Consider the following 16,589-nt stretch of genomic DNA (forward strand, 5'->3'; position numbering starts at 1 on the left):
GTGTGTTTTGTGGGGTCAGGGTGAACTGGAATGCGTAAGTGTGTGTGTATGTGTTTTGTGGGGTCAGGGTGAACTGGAATCCGTGCGTGTGTGTGTGTGTATGTGTGTGCTGTGGGGTTGGGGTGAACTAGAATCCGGGGGTGAACTAGAATCCGTGGAAGTGCTCGGTCTCTCCCGTGTTTGACTGACTCCCGGCCGCACACCCAGTCCCTGACACATGGGGGCGCACAACAAACATTTCCCGAAAGATTCGGGAGCAGCATCTCCACCAGCTAGCTGGGCTGCCAGGTGGGTACTTCCTTCAAAGCTGGGAGAGTGTCCTACGCCCACGCGCCCAGGAGGGCGCCCCCGCAAAGCAACCTCTAGGAGACCACAGCGGATGCCACAGCTGGCCCGAAGCGGATCAGCCTTGGGGGCTACGCATGCAGAAACAGGCGCGGAGTCCCCCGGGGGGACGCGAGCAGTTCCAGCTGGGATCCCAGTTTCGCTAGGGAAGAGCCTCTGGCTATGGGAAAGCGGTCTCCGAGTTCATGCGAAGGCCCAGGTCGAGGTCTACACTGGGGGCAGGGAAGTGGAGGTGACCACATGAGCGCCCCACCATTGAGCGCCGCCGCGAAGTCTGCGCTCTTTGGGTCACTTGGAGCGCGGCCAGTTTGGCAGATTTGTTTTTTTCCCGGAACAGCCCGCGGTGGCTGGGCTGTTCCGGAAAACTGCAAACTTTGCTGTGCGCGCTCTCCCGTGCGCAGGCTCAACTTTGCAGAGCGAGTGGCCAACTTTGTAGAGCGCGCGCCAGCTTTGCAGAGGCGCCCTCCAGGGATTATGCGTGCGGCGGCGCTTGTCGCTTTGGGCTCTTCCACCCCTGCCGAGCGCTCTGTCCCGAGGAAGGGGCGGCGCAAGCCCCGCCCGGCCCTACCCGGGGCGGCCCCTCCCTCCGCGGCGCTAGGGCTTTTAGTTTCGCTTTCGCTAAAGGGGCCCCAGAGCCTCGCTGCGGAGCGACAGAGAGAGCCTGCCAGCCCCAGCCGCCCTACCGCCGTGGGAACGGTAACTAGAGCCCCCGCCTCGGCCGGCGCTTCCCCAGCCCGCCGGCCGTGCGCGTCTGGCCTCCCTCCTTCCTGTCGGCTTCCTAGTCCCCTCTCTGCCCCCAGCGTGTAGGGGAGCCTGGTTGAGTGAGAGTGGCCCCGACGGCCTGCGCTGAAACTTTGGAGAGAGCCGTTTCTGCCCTCTCCATCCCTTGCCTTGTTCAGCTTGTCCTCCCTTCCCTCTCGAGATTTAGGAGAGGAGGGTTCGTGATCTGGCACAGCGGCTAACAGCCAGGGCTCCTTTACCTGGGTTCCGGTCCCCGCCCCTTGCCTGCAGACGGCGGGACCTTAACCCTCTCTCTGTTAAATGGGAACCACGGTGATCGCCGCTGACTGTTGCGGGGATGAACAGAGTTGATTATAGTACGCGGTTCGCGGCAGTGGCTGTGTCAAGGCTGAGTACCCTGGAGCTGAGCGTCCTTGCTGCAGGGCCCTTAGAGGGACCTTGAGGAGGTGGAAACAAGGCAGGAGACATTTAGACGGGTGGAGTGTTGGGCTCCAGGAGACAGCTTTGCGGTTTATGGAGCAGTAAAATTACTTGTGAGTGATTGTGGGTGTATCATTTCCAGATCTTTAACTCTTGAACTTCTGGGCTCTCGGGCTAGTTGACGTGGCCCTCCCTGTTGTCTCAATTTACAGGCTATTTCCTCCTTTTGGGTCTCGCCAGCCTGACCTTCACCCTTGGTATGGCCATTGCCTAGATTCACAGTCCACCTTCCCCCACCTGTAAACTGTGTGGCTTTGGGCGGGTTACTTAACATCTCTGAAGAAGCTGAAGTTTCTGCAATACCAAAGTAAAGGCCCTGGTCTAGCAGCGCCGTGAGCTTCGGGTGACACAGCGGAGCGCTTGAGTGCCCAGTAGAGCCTCCCTTTCCCCCTCCCAGCTGCTAGAGGCAAGAGGGAGGGGGAAGTTTTCAGGTCTTCTCTGTGTGCCCTTTAGGAAGTTTGTTTTTATTTGGGCAGGAAGTGAGGCACAAATGTATGATGTCACTTTTCAAGGGAAGCAGCTGCAGTCCATTTCCCCCTTCATGAAAGTAAAAAGTTCAGACAATAGCTGGACAGTGACTTCCTGGCCAGCTGTGTACCAACATGTGGGCCCCTGGTCAATATATTTGGAAACAATCACTGCAGGAATTTTTTTTCAGTCTCTACAAAATCTTTTTTAAAATATGGATGTGGTTTTGAAATAAAGGCGAAGGTGGACAGTTGTAAATCGTCTTAGTCTCGTGGACATTGGTGATAATGGAAATATTTCTTGACGATTTAGAATGTGCCACCCAGTGCCTAGCATTTTACGTGCATTGTTTCATTCATCCTCCCAACCACTTGTGACATAAGTACCATTGTTTTCCCATTTTGCAGATGAGGAAACTGAGACTTAGAGAGGTTGAACACTTTTCCTGAGGTCCCATGGCTAATATGTGGAAGAACTGATTCAGCCCCAGATCTCAGGGTTCTCAACCACCCTCTTGGGTCTCCTTGGTTCTGTTGTTTGGACAGTAGTTTATTCAAGGGGCTGAAGGATTCGAAAATACATTTAAGTTAGGTTTATAAAGAAAAATGGATTTGGTGCCTGTCATGTACCTGACACTTTTCTGTGATCCAAAAAAAAAAAAAAAGATTAAGATGAGGTCTCAGTCTGCAAACAGCGACAATCTTGGTGACGAATAGTAAGAATAAGAGTTACAGTGACTAACCGAGATTTACTGTGTGCCTGGCATTGTTAGCGCTTTGAGTGTCTCATGTATTAATTTATTTAAAGAGAAGTTAGACATATTTCATTTAAAGAGAAGTTAGACATATTTAACAGTGGGATAAGCAGTCTCCCTCAAATGGCTGCTCTTTGCAGTCTGGACCCTAAAAAGGGGACAGATATGAGAAAATAATGCCAGGCGTACCCTCTCCGGGCAGCTTGGCAGAACTGAGATAGGTCTGGATTTTCTTGGTGCACTGTGATGATGAAAGGAGGAAATAAGGGGTCAAAACCAGGTCTTGGTTTGACTGAAATGAAGTGTCTGAGATCAGACACCCCCACCTGGTTACCACCCTGGGCTATGATTGCCCTTTGGAGGTTCCAAAAATCAAGCCCAGTCTCATAGGAATAAGAAAGTAACTGTTTAGCTTTACAGATTTGAAAAAGCCAAGTCCCACCACTGCTGACTTGAATTGTTAGAAGAGACCCTTTCTGTCACTGTAGACAGTGTTTAGCATCAACCTAGAAGGATACTGTAGGTTTCAGACAGAAGACCTAATGGCCTACTGTTTGGAGGGAAAGTTCTAGAAAGTGTCCCATCATTGAGCCACAGAAATCAGCCTGAATTTTACATCTCAGTAGCTAAGTCCAAAGCCCTCTCTTAGTGTCTGAGAAGGATGAGGAGTTTATACCCATCCTTTGATGGAACATTTCAAATGTTTAATGAGTGCACGGTTCTCTCTGCCTGCATGGCTCCCACCTACCCTCCCTGCTTCCCGAACCTTTTCGGTTCTCAAGTCAGACATTTCCTCCCCTGAGAACTTTCCCTAATTTCTGTGAGGTTCTTGAGTTTCCCTGGTATGGTTACAGATTGTTCACCCTCAAGGCACACAACACAGTTGCATTTCAACCTAGACGCCATCCTTTTTTTCATGTCTGTTTATCAACATGGCAGGACAAGCTCAATTTGCTCACAAGTATGTCCCTAATTCCTAGTGGGAGTCTCCAAAAGTCTCCAAAAATTCAGGTTCTTTGCCCATTTTTAAAATTGGGTTATTTGCTTTTTTGCTGTTCTGTTGTGAGTTCCTTGTGTATTTTGGACATTAACCCCTTTTCAGATATATGGTTTGTAAATATTTTCTCCCATTCCATAGGTTGCTTAGGGCTATCAAAACAAAGGCTTGGCTTTCTTAGGAGCCATTTTGCTTAGGGCCTTCCCCTTTTTCAAAACCACTTTATTAAGGTATAGTTGAAATATAAAAAGCTAGGCCTATTTAATGCATGCATACATAACAAATTTGGGGATAAGCAGAGATACACCCATGAAATCATCACCACCTCAACAAAGCCACCACCTCCTAAAGTTTCCTCCCACACCCTTTAATACTATTATTATTTTATTTTTATTATTATTATTATTTTCCGAGATGGAGTCTCGCTCTGTCACCAGGCTGGAGTGTAGTGGTGCAGTCTTGGCTAACTGCAACCTCCGCCTCCTGGGCTCAAGCGATTCCCCTGCCTCAGCCTCCCAAATAGCTGGGACTACAGGTGTGCGCCACCATGCCCAGCTAATTTTTGTATTTTTAATAGAGACGGGGTTTCACCATGTTGGCCAGGATGGTCTCGATCTCTTGACCTCGTGATCCGCCTGCCTTGGCCTCCCAAAGTGCTGGGATTACAGGCGTGAGCCACTGCGCCTGGCCAATACTAGTATTTTTTGTGTGGTAAGAACAATCACCATAAGATCTACCCTTTTAGCAAATTGTAAGTATACCATATAGTATTGTTAGCTATAGGCACTATGCTGTATAGTAGATCTCTAGAATTTATTCATCTTGCACAACTGAAACTTTGTACCCTTTAACTATCACTTCCCCATTTCCTCCTCGCTGCCCCCACCCCCGACTTCTGGCAACCTCCATTCTGTTCTCCATTTGAATGAGTTTGACTCTGTTAGATTCCACATAGATGTGAGATCATACAGTAATTGTCTTTTTGTGTCTGGCTTATCTCACTTAGCGTAATGCTCTTCAAGTCCATCCATCTTGTCACAGATGGAGGATTTCCTTCCTTTTTGTGGCAGAATAATATTCCATTGTGTGTGTATACCACATATTCTTTATCTGTTCATTCATTGATGGACATTTAGATTGTTTCCATAATGCTACAGTGAATGTGGGAGTGCAGGTATCTTTTTGAGATCCTGATTTCAGTTTCTCTGGATATATAGCCAGAAGTAAGATTATTGGATCATATGCAATTTCTAGTTTTAATTTTTTGAGAAATCTCTAGACTGTTTTCCATAATGGCTGTACCAATTTATATTCCCACCAACAGTATAGAAGAGTTCCCTTTTTTCACATCCTTGCTAACACTTACCTTTATACACGCACACATATATACATACACATACACATTATATATGCATATGTGTATGTGTATACCATACACATATTGTGTATGGTATACCATATATATTTAAAAATATATATACATATTTAAAACAGCTATCCTAACAGTTGTGAGATGATATCTTATTGTGGTTTTGCTTTGCATTTCCCTGATGATTAGGGACACTGAGCACCTTTTCATATACCTGTTGCCTATTTGTATGTCTTTAGAGAAATGTCTATTCAGGTTCTTTGCCCATTTTTAAAATTGGGTTGTTGTCTTTTTTTTTTTTTTGCTATTGTGTTATGTGAGTTCCTTGTGTGTTTTGGATATTAACCCCTTTTCAGATATATGGTTTGTAAATATTTTCTCCCATTTCATAGTTTGCTTTTTTTTTTTTTTTTTTTAATTTCCTTGCTGTACAGAGCTTTTTAGTTTGGTGTAATCCCACTTGTTTATTTTTGCCTTTGTTGCCTGTGCATTAGCATCATATGCAAAAACTCATTGTCAAGACCAATGTCAAAGAGCTTTCTCCCTGTTTTCTTCTAGGAGTTTTAAGGTCTCAGGTCTTATGTTTAAGTCTTTAATCCATTTTGAGTTGATTTTTTTGTATGGTGTAAGATAAGAGTCTAGTTTTATTCTTTATATCATGGGGATATCCTGTTTTCCCAACACCATTTATTGGAGACTGTCCTTTCCATATTGAATATTTTTGGCACCCTTGTCAAAAAATTAGTTGACTGTAATGTGTGGGTTTATTTCCAGACTATTCTGTTCCATTGGTCCATGTATCTGCTTTATGCCAGTGTCATACGGTTTTGATTACTATAGCTTTGTAATGTCATTTGAAGTGAGGAAATGTGATGCCTCTAGCTTTCTTTTTGCTCAAGTTTGCTTTGGCTATTTGGGGTCTTTTGTAGCTACATATGAATTTTAGAATTTTTTTATATGTCTGTGAAAATGCCATTGGAATTTAGATAGGGATGGCACTGAATCTGTTCAGTGATCAATTTGAGCAGCATGGACATTTTAACGTATTCTTCCAATCCATGAACATGGAATATCTTTCCATTTATTTATGTCTAATTTCTTTCATCAGTGTTTTCTAGTTTTGTTGTTCTGGCTCAAAGAAGACCCGTGTGTTGCTTAATTTGCACATATTTGTGAATTCTCTAATTTCTCTCCTGTTACTGATTTCTACTTTCATACCATTGTGGTCAGAAAAGATACATGATATGACTTTAATCCTCCTAAAATAATTAAGACTTGTTTTGTAGCCTAGCATATGATCCATCTTGGAGAATGTTGTGTACACTTGAGAAGAATGTCTATTTTGCTGCGTTGGATGATATACTGTATATATGTCTGTTAGGTCCATTTGGAGTAGTGTTGTTCAGGTCCACTGTTTCCTGATTGATTTTCTGTCTGGATGTTGCAAGTGAGCTTTTGAAGTCCCTTACTATTATTTATTGCTATTTCTTTCTGTAGTTCTATTAATACTTGTTTCATATATTTAGGTGTGCTAATGTTGGTTCATATATATTTACAGTTTTTATATCTTTGATAAATTGGTATCTATAATTATAATATAATGACTTTCTTTATCTCGACAGTTTTTTACTTATAGTCTATTTTGTTTGATGTAAGTATAGCCTCGCCTGCTCTCTTTTGGTTACCATTAATATGGAATATCTTTTTCTATCCCTTCACATTTAGCCTATGTGTGTCCTTAAATCTAAAGTGAGTCTTTTGTAAATATCATGTAGTTGGATCTTATTTTTTTACTCTATTTAGTCACTGTATGTATTTTGATTGGATAATTTAATCCATTTATATTTAAAGAAATTATTGATAAGGGCTCACTGTTGCCATTTTGTGATTGTTTTCTGACTGTTTTATAGCTCATCTGTTTCTCTCTTCCTCTCTTGCTTCCCTCCTTTGTGATTTGATCATTTTTTGTAGTGATATGCTTTGTTTCTTTTCTGTATATATTTTGTATATCTACTACAGGTTTTTGCTTTGTTTTCACCATGAGGCTTACACAAAACATCTTATAACGGTATATTCTAAGTTGATAACAACTTAGTCCATTTGGGATTCTATTACAATATACCCTAAACTGGGTTGCTTATAAACAACAGAAATATATTTCTCGTAGTTCTAGAGTCTGGAATGTTCAAGATCAAAGTACTAACAGCATTAGTGTATAGCAAAGTTTCATTTCCTTGTTCCTTTATTATATCTTATCACATGGTAGATAGGGCAAGGTAGAGCTCTTTTTATAAAGGTACTAATCCCATTTATGGAGCTTTACCCTTTTGACCTAATCATACCCCAAATGTCCCCCTCCTAATACTATGACATTGGTGAATAGATTTCAGTGTATAAATTTTGGAGGGGTATGTAAACATTCAGACCATAGCAACAACTTAACTTCATGCACATTCAGAAACTCTACAGTTTTATTCTCTCCTTCCACGTTTTATGTTATTGGTCACAGTTTACATCTCTTTATATTGTATATCCATTAACAACTATATATCTATAGTTATTGAAGGTAGAGTTGTTTTTAATACTTTAGTCTTTTAACTTTAGTAGAGTTCAAAGTGATTTATGCACAATTAATACAAGTGCTCCCCAACCTATCATGGATTTACATCCCTATAAACCCAGTGTAAGTTGAAAATATCATAAGCCAAAAATGCATTTAATGCAACTCATCTATTGAATTTCAGAGCTTAGCCTAGCCTGTCTTAAACATGCTCATATCACGTTAGCCTACAGCTGGGCATGAGAATCTAATACAAAGCTTATTTCATAATAAAGTGTTGGATATCTCATATAATTTATCAATACTGTACTAAAAGTAAAAACAGAATGGGTGTATGGTTACTTGAAGTATGGTTTCTACATGATGTGTTTTGCTTTTGCAGCATTGGAAAGACAAAAGATGAGTAAAACCATTGTAAGTCAAAGACCACTTGTAAATTATTTTCATATTCTGGATTTGACTATACACTTACCTTTACCAGTGAGTTTAAAGAGTGTCCTTTCATTTCAACCTGAAGTATTCCTTTTAGCATTTCTTGTAAGGCAGGTCTAGTAGTGATGAACACCCTCATTTTCATGTGTCTCAGAAAAGTATTTATCTTTTCTTCTGAAGGACAGCTTTGCTGGATATAACATTGGTGGTTGGCAGTTTCCTTCTTTTAGCACTTTGATTATATTATCCCACTCTTTCCAGGCCTGCAAGGTTTCTGGTGAGAAATCCGCAGATGGTCTTATGGACATTTCTTTGTATGTAATGAGTTGCTTTTCCGCGTGTGTGTGCGCGTGCGCATGTGTGTGTATACATATATATATGTACATATCAATAGCTTTTGGAGTACAAGTAGAATTTGGTTACATGGATTAATTGTGTAGTGGTGAAGTATGAGATTTTAGTGGACCTGTAACCCAAGTAGTGTACATTGCACCCAATATGTAGTTTTTTAAAATCCCACATCGTCCTCCCACTCTCCCCTCTTATGAGTCTCCAGTATCCATTATACCAATCCGAATGCCTTTGCATGCTCACAGCTTAGCTTCCACTTATAAGTGAAAATATAGGTATTTGGTTTTCCATTCCTGACTGACTTCACTTAGAATAATGGCCTCCAGCTCCATCTAGGTTACTACAAAGACATTATTGTAATGTCACCATCTTCCTTCTTTCCTTCCTTCCTTCCTTCCTTCCTTCCTTCCTTCCTTCCTTCCTTCCTTCCTTCCTTCCTTCCTTTCTTTCCTTCTTTCCTTCTTTCCTTCTTTCCTTCTTTCCTTCTTTTCTTTTCACAGCTTAGCCTAGCCTTTTCACAGACTCTCACTCTGTCACCCAGGCTGGAGTGCAGTGGCACAATCACAGCTCACTACAACCTCCACCTCCTGGGTGGAGCAATTCTCCTGCCTCAGCTTCCCGAGTAGCTGGGACTACAGCCGCATGCTACTACACCTAGCTAATTTTTCTATTTTTAGTAGGGACGGGGTTTCACCATGTTGTCCAGGATGGTCTCAGTCTTGACCTATGATCCACCCACCTTGGCCTCCCAAAGTGCTGGGATTATGGGTGTAAGCCACTGTGCCTGACCCTACATCTTCAGTTCTGATTTAGCTTATTTGAATCTTCTCTCTTTTATTGGTAAATCTAGCTAATGGTCCCCTGAGTTTATCTTTTCAAAGTAGCAACTTTTTGTTTCATTGACCTTTTGTATTTTTTTGTTTCAATTTCATTTATTCTGCCTTGATCTTTGTTATTTTCTTCTGCTAGCTTTGGGTTTGGTTTGTTCTTGCTTCTGGAGTTCCAGGAGGTGTGACTTTAGGTTGTGAATTTGTGATCTTTCAGACTTTCTGATGTAGATATTTAGCACTACAACCTTTCCTCTTAGCACTGCTTCTGTTGTATCACAAAGGTTTTTGATAACGTGTGTCACTATTATTCGTTTTGAAGAATTTTCAAATTTCCATCTTGATTTTATTGTTAACCCCAAAATCATTCAGGAGCAGACTGTTTAATTTCCTTGTTTTTATGTAGTTTTAAGGGTTTCTTTTGGAGTTGATTTCTAGTTTGATTCTGGTGTGGTCTGAGAAGATACTTGATATAACTTTCATTTTTAAAAATTAATTGAGACTTATTTTGTGGCCTATCACATGGTCTATCTTAGAGAATGTTCCATGTGCTGATGGGAAGAATGTGTATTCTGCAGTTTTTGGGTAGAATGTTCTGTGAATATCCATTAGGTCCATTTGTTCTGGAGTGTAGTTTAAATGCAGTGTTTCTGTGTTGACTTTCTGCCTCAGTGATCTGTCTAGCACTGTCAGTGGAGTATTGAAGTTCTCCAATATGATTATGTTGCTGTCTATCTCTTTTCTTAGGTCTAGTGGTAATTGTTTTATGAATCTAGGAGCTTCAGAGTTATGTGCATATATATTTAGGGTTGTAATATCTTCCTGTTGGGTCAATCCTTTTATAATACTTTCTTTGTCTTTTTTTTTTTTTTTAACTGTTTTGCTTTAAAATTTGTTTTATCTGATATAAGAGTAGCAACTTCTGCTTGCCTTTGGTTTCCATTTCTGTGGAGTATCTTTTTCCACCCCTTTACCTTGATTCTATAAGAATAATTTGTATTAGCTGAGCTTCTTGAAGAGGGCAGACATTTGGTTTGTGATTTTTTAAATCCATTCTGCCAATCTTTATCTTTTCAGTGGAGCATCAGGCCATGTACATTCAACATTAATGTTGAGATGTGACCGACTCATCATGTTGTTACCTGGATACTTTATTTTCTTCATTATGTTATTGGTTTATAAGCCCTGTGAGTTTTATGTTTTTGAGAGGTTCTATTCTGTTGCATACTGACCTTTTGTTTCAGGGTTTAGAATTCCTTTTAGCATTTCTTGTCGGGCTGATCTGGTAGTGACAAATTCCTTCAGCATGTGATTGTCTGAGAAAGACTATATCTCCTTCATTTATGAAACTGAGTTTTGCTGTATGCAACATTTTTGGCTCAGAGTTATTCTATTTAAGGAGGCTAAAAATAGGGCCCCAGTCCTTTCTGGCTTATAAGGTTTCTGCTGAGAAGTCTACTGTTAGTCTGATAGCTTTTCCTTTGTAGGTTGTCTGATGCTTTTGTCTTACTGCTCTTAGAATTCTTTCCTTCATGTTGACTTTAGTAGTAGCCTGATGACTGTATGCCTTGGAGATGTCCATTTTGCCATGAATCTCCCAGAAGGGCTTTGACCTTCTTATATTTGGATGTCTAAATATCTGGCAAGGCCAGGGAAGTCTTCCTCAATTATTTCCTCAAATAAATTTTCCAAAATTTTTACTTTTTCTTCTCCCTCAGGAACACCAATGATTATTATCTTTGGCCATTTTACATAATCTCATATTTCTTAGATACTTTGTTCATTTCTTTTAGTTATTTTTTCTTTATTTTTGTCTGACTGAGTTTATTCAAAAGCCTTGTCTTGAGCTCTAAAGTTCTTACTTCTACTTGGTCTAGTCTGTTGTTAAAACTTTCCACTGTGTTTTGTAAGTCCCTAAATGTGTCTTTCTTTCTAGAAGTTCTGATTGTTTTTTGTTGTTTTTTTTTTTTCTCTAAAGTATCTATCTCTTTAGAAAAATTTTCATTCGTATCCTGAATTTTTAAAAAACTTTCTTTATGTTGGTTTTCACCTTTTTCTTGTATCTCCTTGGGTAACTTAATAATCAACCATTTGTATTCTTTATTTGGTATTTCCAAGATTTCATCTTAGTTTGGATCCTTTGCTGGAGAGCTAATATGATCTTTTGGGGGTGTTATAGAACCCTATTTTGTCATATTGCCAGAATTATTTTTCTGGTTCCTTCTCATTTGGATAGACCATTTCTTCTAATTATTTTTTAATTTGTTTTTTATTCAACTGTTGCTTTTTAATTTCCTTTCTTCTGCCTTATGGATGTGACTTCAATGATTATAGCTTGTTGTAACCTAATTTGGCTCTGGGTGCTTTTGGGGGTGAAGACTGTGTATGAGTTCCTTGGTTATAGAGAGTCTTTGTGTGATGGTTTTCTCAGATGTAGTAGCAATGTGCTTGGTGTGTGAGCAGGTTTACTGTCTCTTATGGGGTTAGGATGGCAAAAGTCTCTTGAAGGTTAGCTCATCCCCAGTGGTGTACACTCATTCATTCATTCATTCATTCATTCATTCCTCCAGTATTTTATTTACTGAGTTGAACAGTTCAGGCTTCAGGTCAGCATGGCAGTTGTCCATGGGTAAAAACTGGGTGTAGCTAAAACAGGTAGATAAATACAACACCTAATGTGGGCAGAGGTCCCAGCCTTGACATAGGCAGCTGGAGAAGCTGGAGTGAAAAGCACTGAGGTCTTTTCAGAGGGAAGGAAGGGGCTACCTCAGCTCCCCTGCCAGGCCAGCAGGAGAAAAATCTGCTTCCCATTCACACTCCTGACCCAGTGTTCCGTCTGTTCAAACCAGACAGACACCACTTTCCATCTGCAGAAATGCTGGTATTCCACGTAGAAAGGGATTATGACTACCCCTCATGCAGGACTGAACCCTGAGGGCACTTGTCCTATGGGGATGCAGTCACCCTGAAGTGTTCCAGAAAGGCTGTCTACAGATGCACCCATGCCACGCTCCTGTAGGAGAAGCCCAAGCTGTAGCTGCAGTGGTGGGTGAGGAGGAGAAGTCTCCTTCTCCAAGACCTGTCACAAGCACCAGGGCTGCTTGACTGTTGTAGTAATGCCACAGACTTTCCCTGCTGAGTTCAGCATTGCACCTGTGCCTCTGCTGAAAGAAACTTCCCGCAAGCAGAAAGCTATGGGACTCGAGCTTTGCCATCTGGATTCTTTCGTCCCATGGGTTACTCCCTTGATTTGGTACACTGCCCCTTCCCCTAGGAGTAGGAGCCCTGAGGGCCAGACTGTTGTGAATGCTGCTGCTCCTCTAGGTCTAGCCACCCAGTGGGGCTGCCACACTCCAGGAAAGTGCTGGGGAAAGTCTGCAAGGGGTCCAGTGATGCGACCTGCCCTCAGATTTCCAGCAGTGGGTACCAGCACCTGTTCTGATGGGGATGGCAGGGGAGTGACGTAGACTCTGAGATTCCTTATACATAGCCTTAGTGTGTTGGCTTTCTCAAACACTAGCTATAGTAGGAATGAACTGATCATATGGACAGACTCAGGACCTCCTGATTAGCTGGGGGTATTGCAGGCAGTGGTGACAGATGGGGTCATGCACAAGTTTTCTCCTTCCTGGGTGCTATGCTATTCTGCCAGCAGATGCTGTAATGGACTGTGTTTGTTGGCCTCCAGGCAGGAGGTGGCACTTGGAAAAGAACACCAGCTGCGGTGGTAGCCGTGGGATTTGTGCTTCTCATGTTACCCAGGTGAGGTACTCTGGTGTCTCAGACAATGGGCGAGGCCATAGAGCTTCCCAAAGTTTCTGTTCTTTGTGTTAAGCTATGGAGTAGGGGGTAAAGAGGCAAAGCCAGGTGGAGGCTGGGTCACGCAAGTGCGTGCTGTGGCTCTCCACGTAGGGGCTCAAGCAGAGGCCCCAGTGGGGATAAGAGGGCAGTCCTCCTGCCGCAGGGGTAATGTTCCAGGGAGGAGCGCAGCTGCCTGTGCTGCACAGAAAGTCCACACAGGGAGTGCAGAGTAGCAGGTGACAGTAAGCCCTGCCCAGTTCCCATGCACTTGGCAAGATAGGTCTCACACCCGTAGTGTTCCACTAGTAGCAGCTAGCTAGGTTCCAGGCATTCCGCTCTCAGAACTCAAAACTGCCCCAGGCCATAAGCCTTCCCAGTTGAGACATACCATGGCTTTCAGGCCACACCCCTTCTGGTCTGCCTGAGAAGCAAAGGTACCCAGCTCTTGTGCTTGTGAGTATAACCCACTGCCCACTCACCCCTCGGTCTGGCCAAGGGGGTTCATCGTCACACAAGATTATATCACAAATGTCAATTAGGAACCTCTCTCAACCTGTGACAGACTACTGAGTTAGCTGGAAGACATCCACAAGGTCACCTGTGAGGTAGGACCTGGAATGACTTCCCTCTATCCCTGCTGGGGACCGAGAGCACACGCAACGTACATCCCAATGCTGTTCCTTCTCGTGTGTTCCCCAGTGCTCACTAAGTCAGCTTCAGTGCTGGGTGGGGTTAAGACCTTTCCCTATGGCCTGGATTGCCAAGTTCTCCAGTGGGAGTGTATGTCCCAGAGACAATTTATCCCCCTCACACTCCGGGGACTTAGAATTTTCCACCTGGTATAGGCTGCAGCCCACCACTTCTTTCAAAGGCTCTGTGGTTTCTTTCAGCTTTCCTATTAAGTTCCTGTGTTGCTTCTTGGAAAAAAGTACACAGCATGAATCTCTACACACTATTTTGTCTTCCCAAGTGAGAGAGGCATGCTAACAATGCCTCCAATCTGCCATCTAGGAAAAAAAATCAGTTGCTTTTCTTTTGCTGCTTTGAAAATTTTCTCCTTATCTTTTTTGACTCTTACCAGTGTTTGTAATGTGTCTCAGTGTAGACCTGTTTATGCTCGATCTGTTTGGGGTTCTTTGGGCTTCATGAATCTAGATGTTCATTTGCCTCTCCAGATTTTCTGTCATAATTTCTTTAAATAAACTTTCTACCCTTCTCTCCTTGCTCCTTCTGAGACACCCATACTGCATATATTCGTTCATTTGATGGTCCCATAAGATCCATAGGCTTTCTTCACTCTTTTTCACTCCTTTTCTTTTTGTTCTTCTGACTGGTTAATTTCAAATGATCTGTTTTCAAGTTCACCTGACTCTTTCTTCTGCTTGATCAAGTCTGCTGTTGAAGCTCTCAATTGAATTTTTTATTTCAGACCTTGTATTCTTCAGCTCCATAATTTCTGTTTCATTCGTCTGTATGGTTTTTATTTCTTTGTTGAACTTCTCATTTTGTTTATCTATTGTTTTTCTGATTTCTTTTAATTGTCTCTCTGCTCTCTTGTTCCTCACTGGGCTTTTTTAAGATGATTATTTTGGATTCTTTGTCAGGTAATTCATTTTTGAGGGGTCAGCTACTGGAGCTTTATTTTGTTCCTTTGGTGGTGTCATATTTCCTTGATTATTTGTGTTCTTTGAAGCCTTGCATTGTGTGTTCCCACTTGAAGAAGCAGTCACCTCTTCCCATCTTTATTGACTGGCTTTAGGAGAGAAAGACCTTTGCCGGTGAGCTCAGCTAGAGATTCTGGGGATCTCTCACACCTTTTCTATGGATATACCTGCTCCACACCTCTTGATCCCTCTTTGGGATTATATGCATTTTCTCAATCCTGCAAAGCCAGACCTCATGCTAAAAGCCTCCTCTTTATTCCTTAGGGTAGTACCCTGAAATGTTCAAAGTTTCATGTCTTCTCTCAATCCATCAAAGTTGAGTTGGCTGCTAGTATCCATACCTGCTGTTGAGATCCATGCATCATCTGTGGTTGTATACAGACTGTTGTGCACTGAGGTACACATCAGCTGGCTGAAGGGGTCCATAGGCCAGTCGTCCAGCAGGGTTTATGGGAGGGTCTTAGGGTAGAATGCATGAGCTGGGTAGCAGAATCTACAGCTGACTGTTGATAACCGTTCACTCTTTGCACTCCTGCTTTTTCTCCTTGCTCCTAGCTGCCCCAGATGATTCAGCCATGCTATTCCCCTCAGTGTTCTGGGTGGGATGAGACAGAAGTGGGTCTCCTAGACAACATCCTGTTAGGCTGGGAAAGGTGGGTGCGCACTTCACTCTCACTTCCCCCATGGGAGAATTGTGAGCTGGAGGGACCTCTGCCTGGCACTGAGCTGTGCCACCTTAGGGGAGAGGTGATGTGGGTAAAGTGAACTGCTCTTATTATACTCTTTGATGCATCCAATCTTAGATTTTTTGCTTCGCCAGTGTGCTGAAACCTCTCAGTGGACTCCTGTGGCCTCACAAAAGTATTCTTGTCCATAGGTGTAGTTGCCAAAATCAGTATTTCTATAGAAGAATGAAAACTGGAATCTCCTATTCTGCTATCACACTGACGTTTCTTCTGTCTTTTAAAAATAGTGGCTATATTGTTTTGTCATCATATACCCTAAATTCAGCCTTTAAGATTAACTTTTGGAAAAGGGCCAACTTGGTTAACACCACATGTCAAAGTTAGTGTCTTTGGTGAATTTTTTTAAAAACTTTGACTTATTAGTTTTGAAAATATGTGAGTATGTATTGTGTTAATAACAATCTATGTTGAAAAGTAAGTCTACATAAAGGAGACAAAAGAAGCTATCCGGTGTTTTCCACGTGTGTGGCCTTACGATTATCTCCTCTGTGGGTTATCTCCATTTTGAGAAACTTTGGGTTCTAATCTGGAAAATCTGCCTCCCAACCAGATACACATTGGTGGTGATGAAGGGAGGCTCACGATGTGTTGAGAAACAAGGTGACCATCTGACTTCTCCTGGTCATTGTAGAGACCTGGCAGTAGGACTTTCCCTTCTTCTTAGCTCCCTCCCTTCTTCCCAGTTCACCCTCAGATAAGCTGGAAGGTGAAACCATAATGCCATTCAGAGTGCAAGGCCACTAGGTCGTCGCTTTGCCTCCTGGGACACCTCCTTCTGAACTGCATTCCTTCTTCTCTCCACCTCCAAAAGTCATTACTTGTTGTGCTCAGTGGCACAAAATATTCTGTAAAATAGATACCTTCTTGTTTTCCAACTTAATGATAGCATCCCTCGGTGAGCCCTAACTGGAATACAGAACTGCACCTGACAACCGTGGCCTGCTCAGTGAAGTTGCTTAGAGTTGCTTAGAGATTGTATCAGAGGCATTTGAACCAGAGCAACTCCATATTGAATAGGGGCTGGGTAAAATAAGACTGAGATCTACTGGGCTGC

The 16,589-nt window shown here is 42.5% G+C and overlaps 1 protein-coding gene across 4 annotated transcripts in view; it reads left to right on the top strand.

Moving 5' to 3' along the window:
- The first annotated feature begins 243 nt into the window (after positions 1-243).
- The window catches only part of CASP7 (caspase 7), a 52,032-nt gene continuing 35,686 nt past the window's right edge, over positions 244-16,589 (top strand). The window contains exon 1 of one of the 4 annotated variants that reach the window (XM_015456708.3): positions 244-288. Coding sequence is in view for 2 of the 4 variants with exons in the window: in XM_005566472.4 (XP_005566529.3) it covers positions 820-1,041 (222 nt within the window). In the remaining 2 variants the exon portion in view is untranslated. Of the gene's footprint in view, positions 289-714; positions 1,620-12,972; positions 13,087-16,589 lie in introns of those variants that run through there. The other 3 variants (XM_005566472.4, XM_045361575.2, XM_065521429.1) reach the window with 3 other exon arrangements.

The sequence above is a fragment of the Macaca fascicularis genome, chromosome 9, assembly GCF_037993035.2.
Source record: "Macaca fascicularis isolate 582-1 chromosome 9, T2T-MFA8v1.1".
In the NCBI taxonomy this organism is placed as follows: Eukaryota; Metazoa; Chordata; class Mammalia; order Primates; family Cercopithecidae; genus Macaca; species Macaca fascicularis.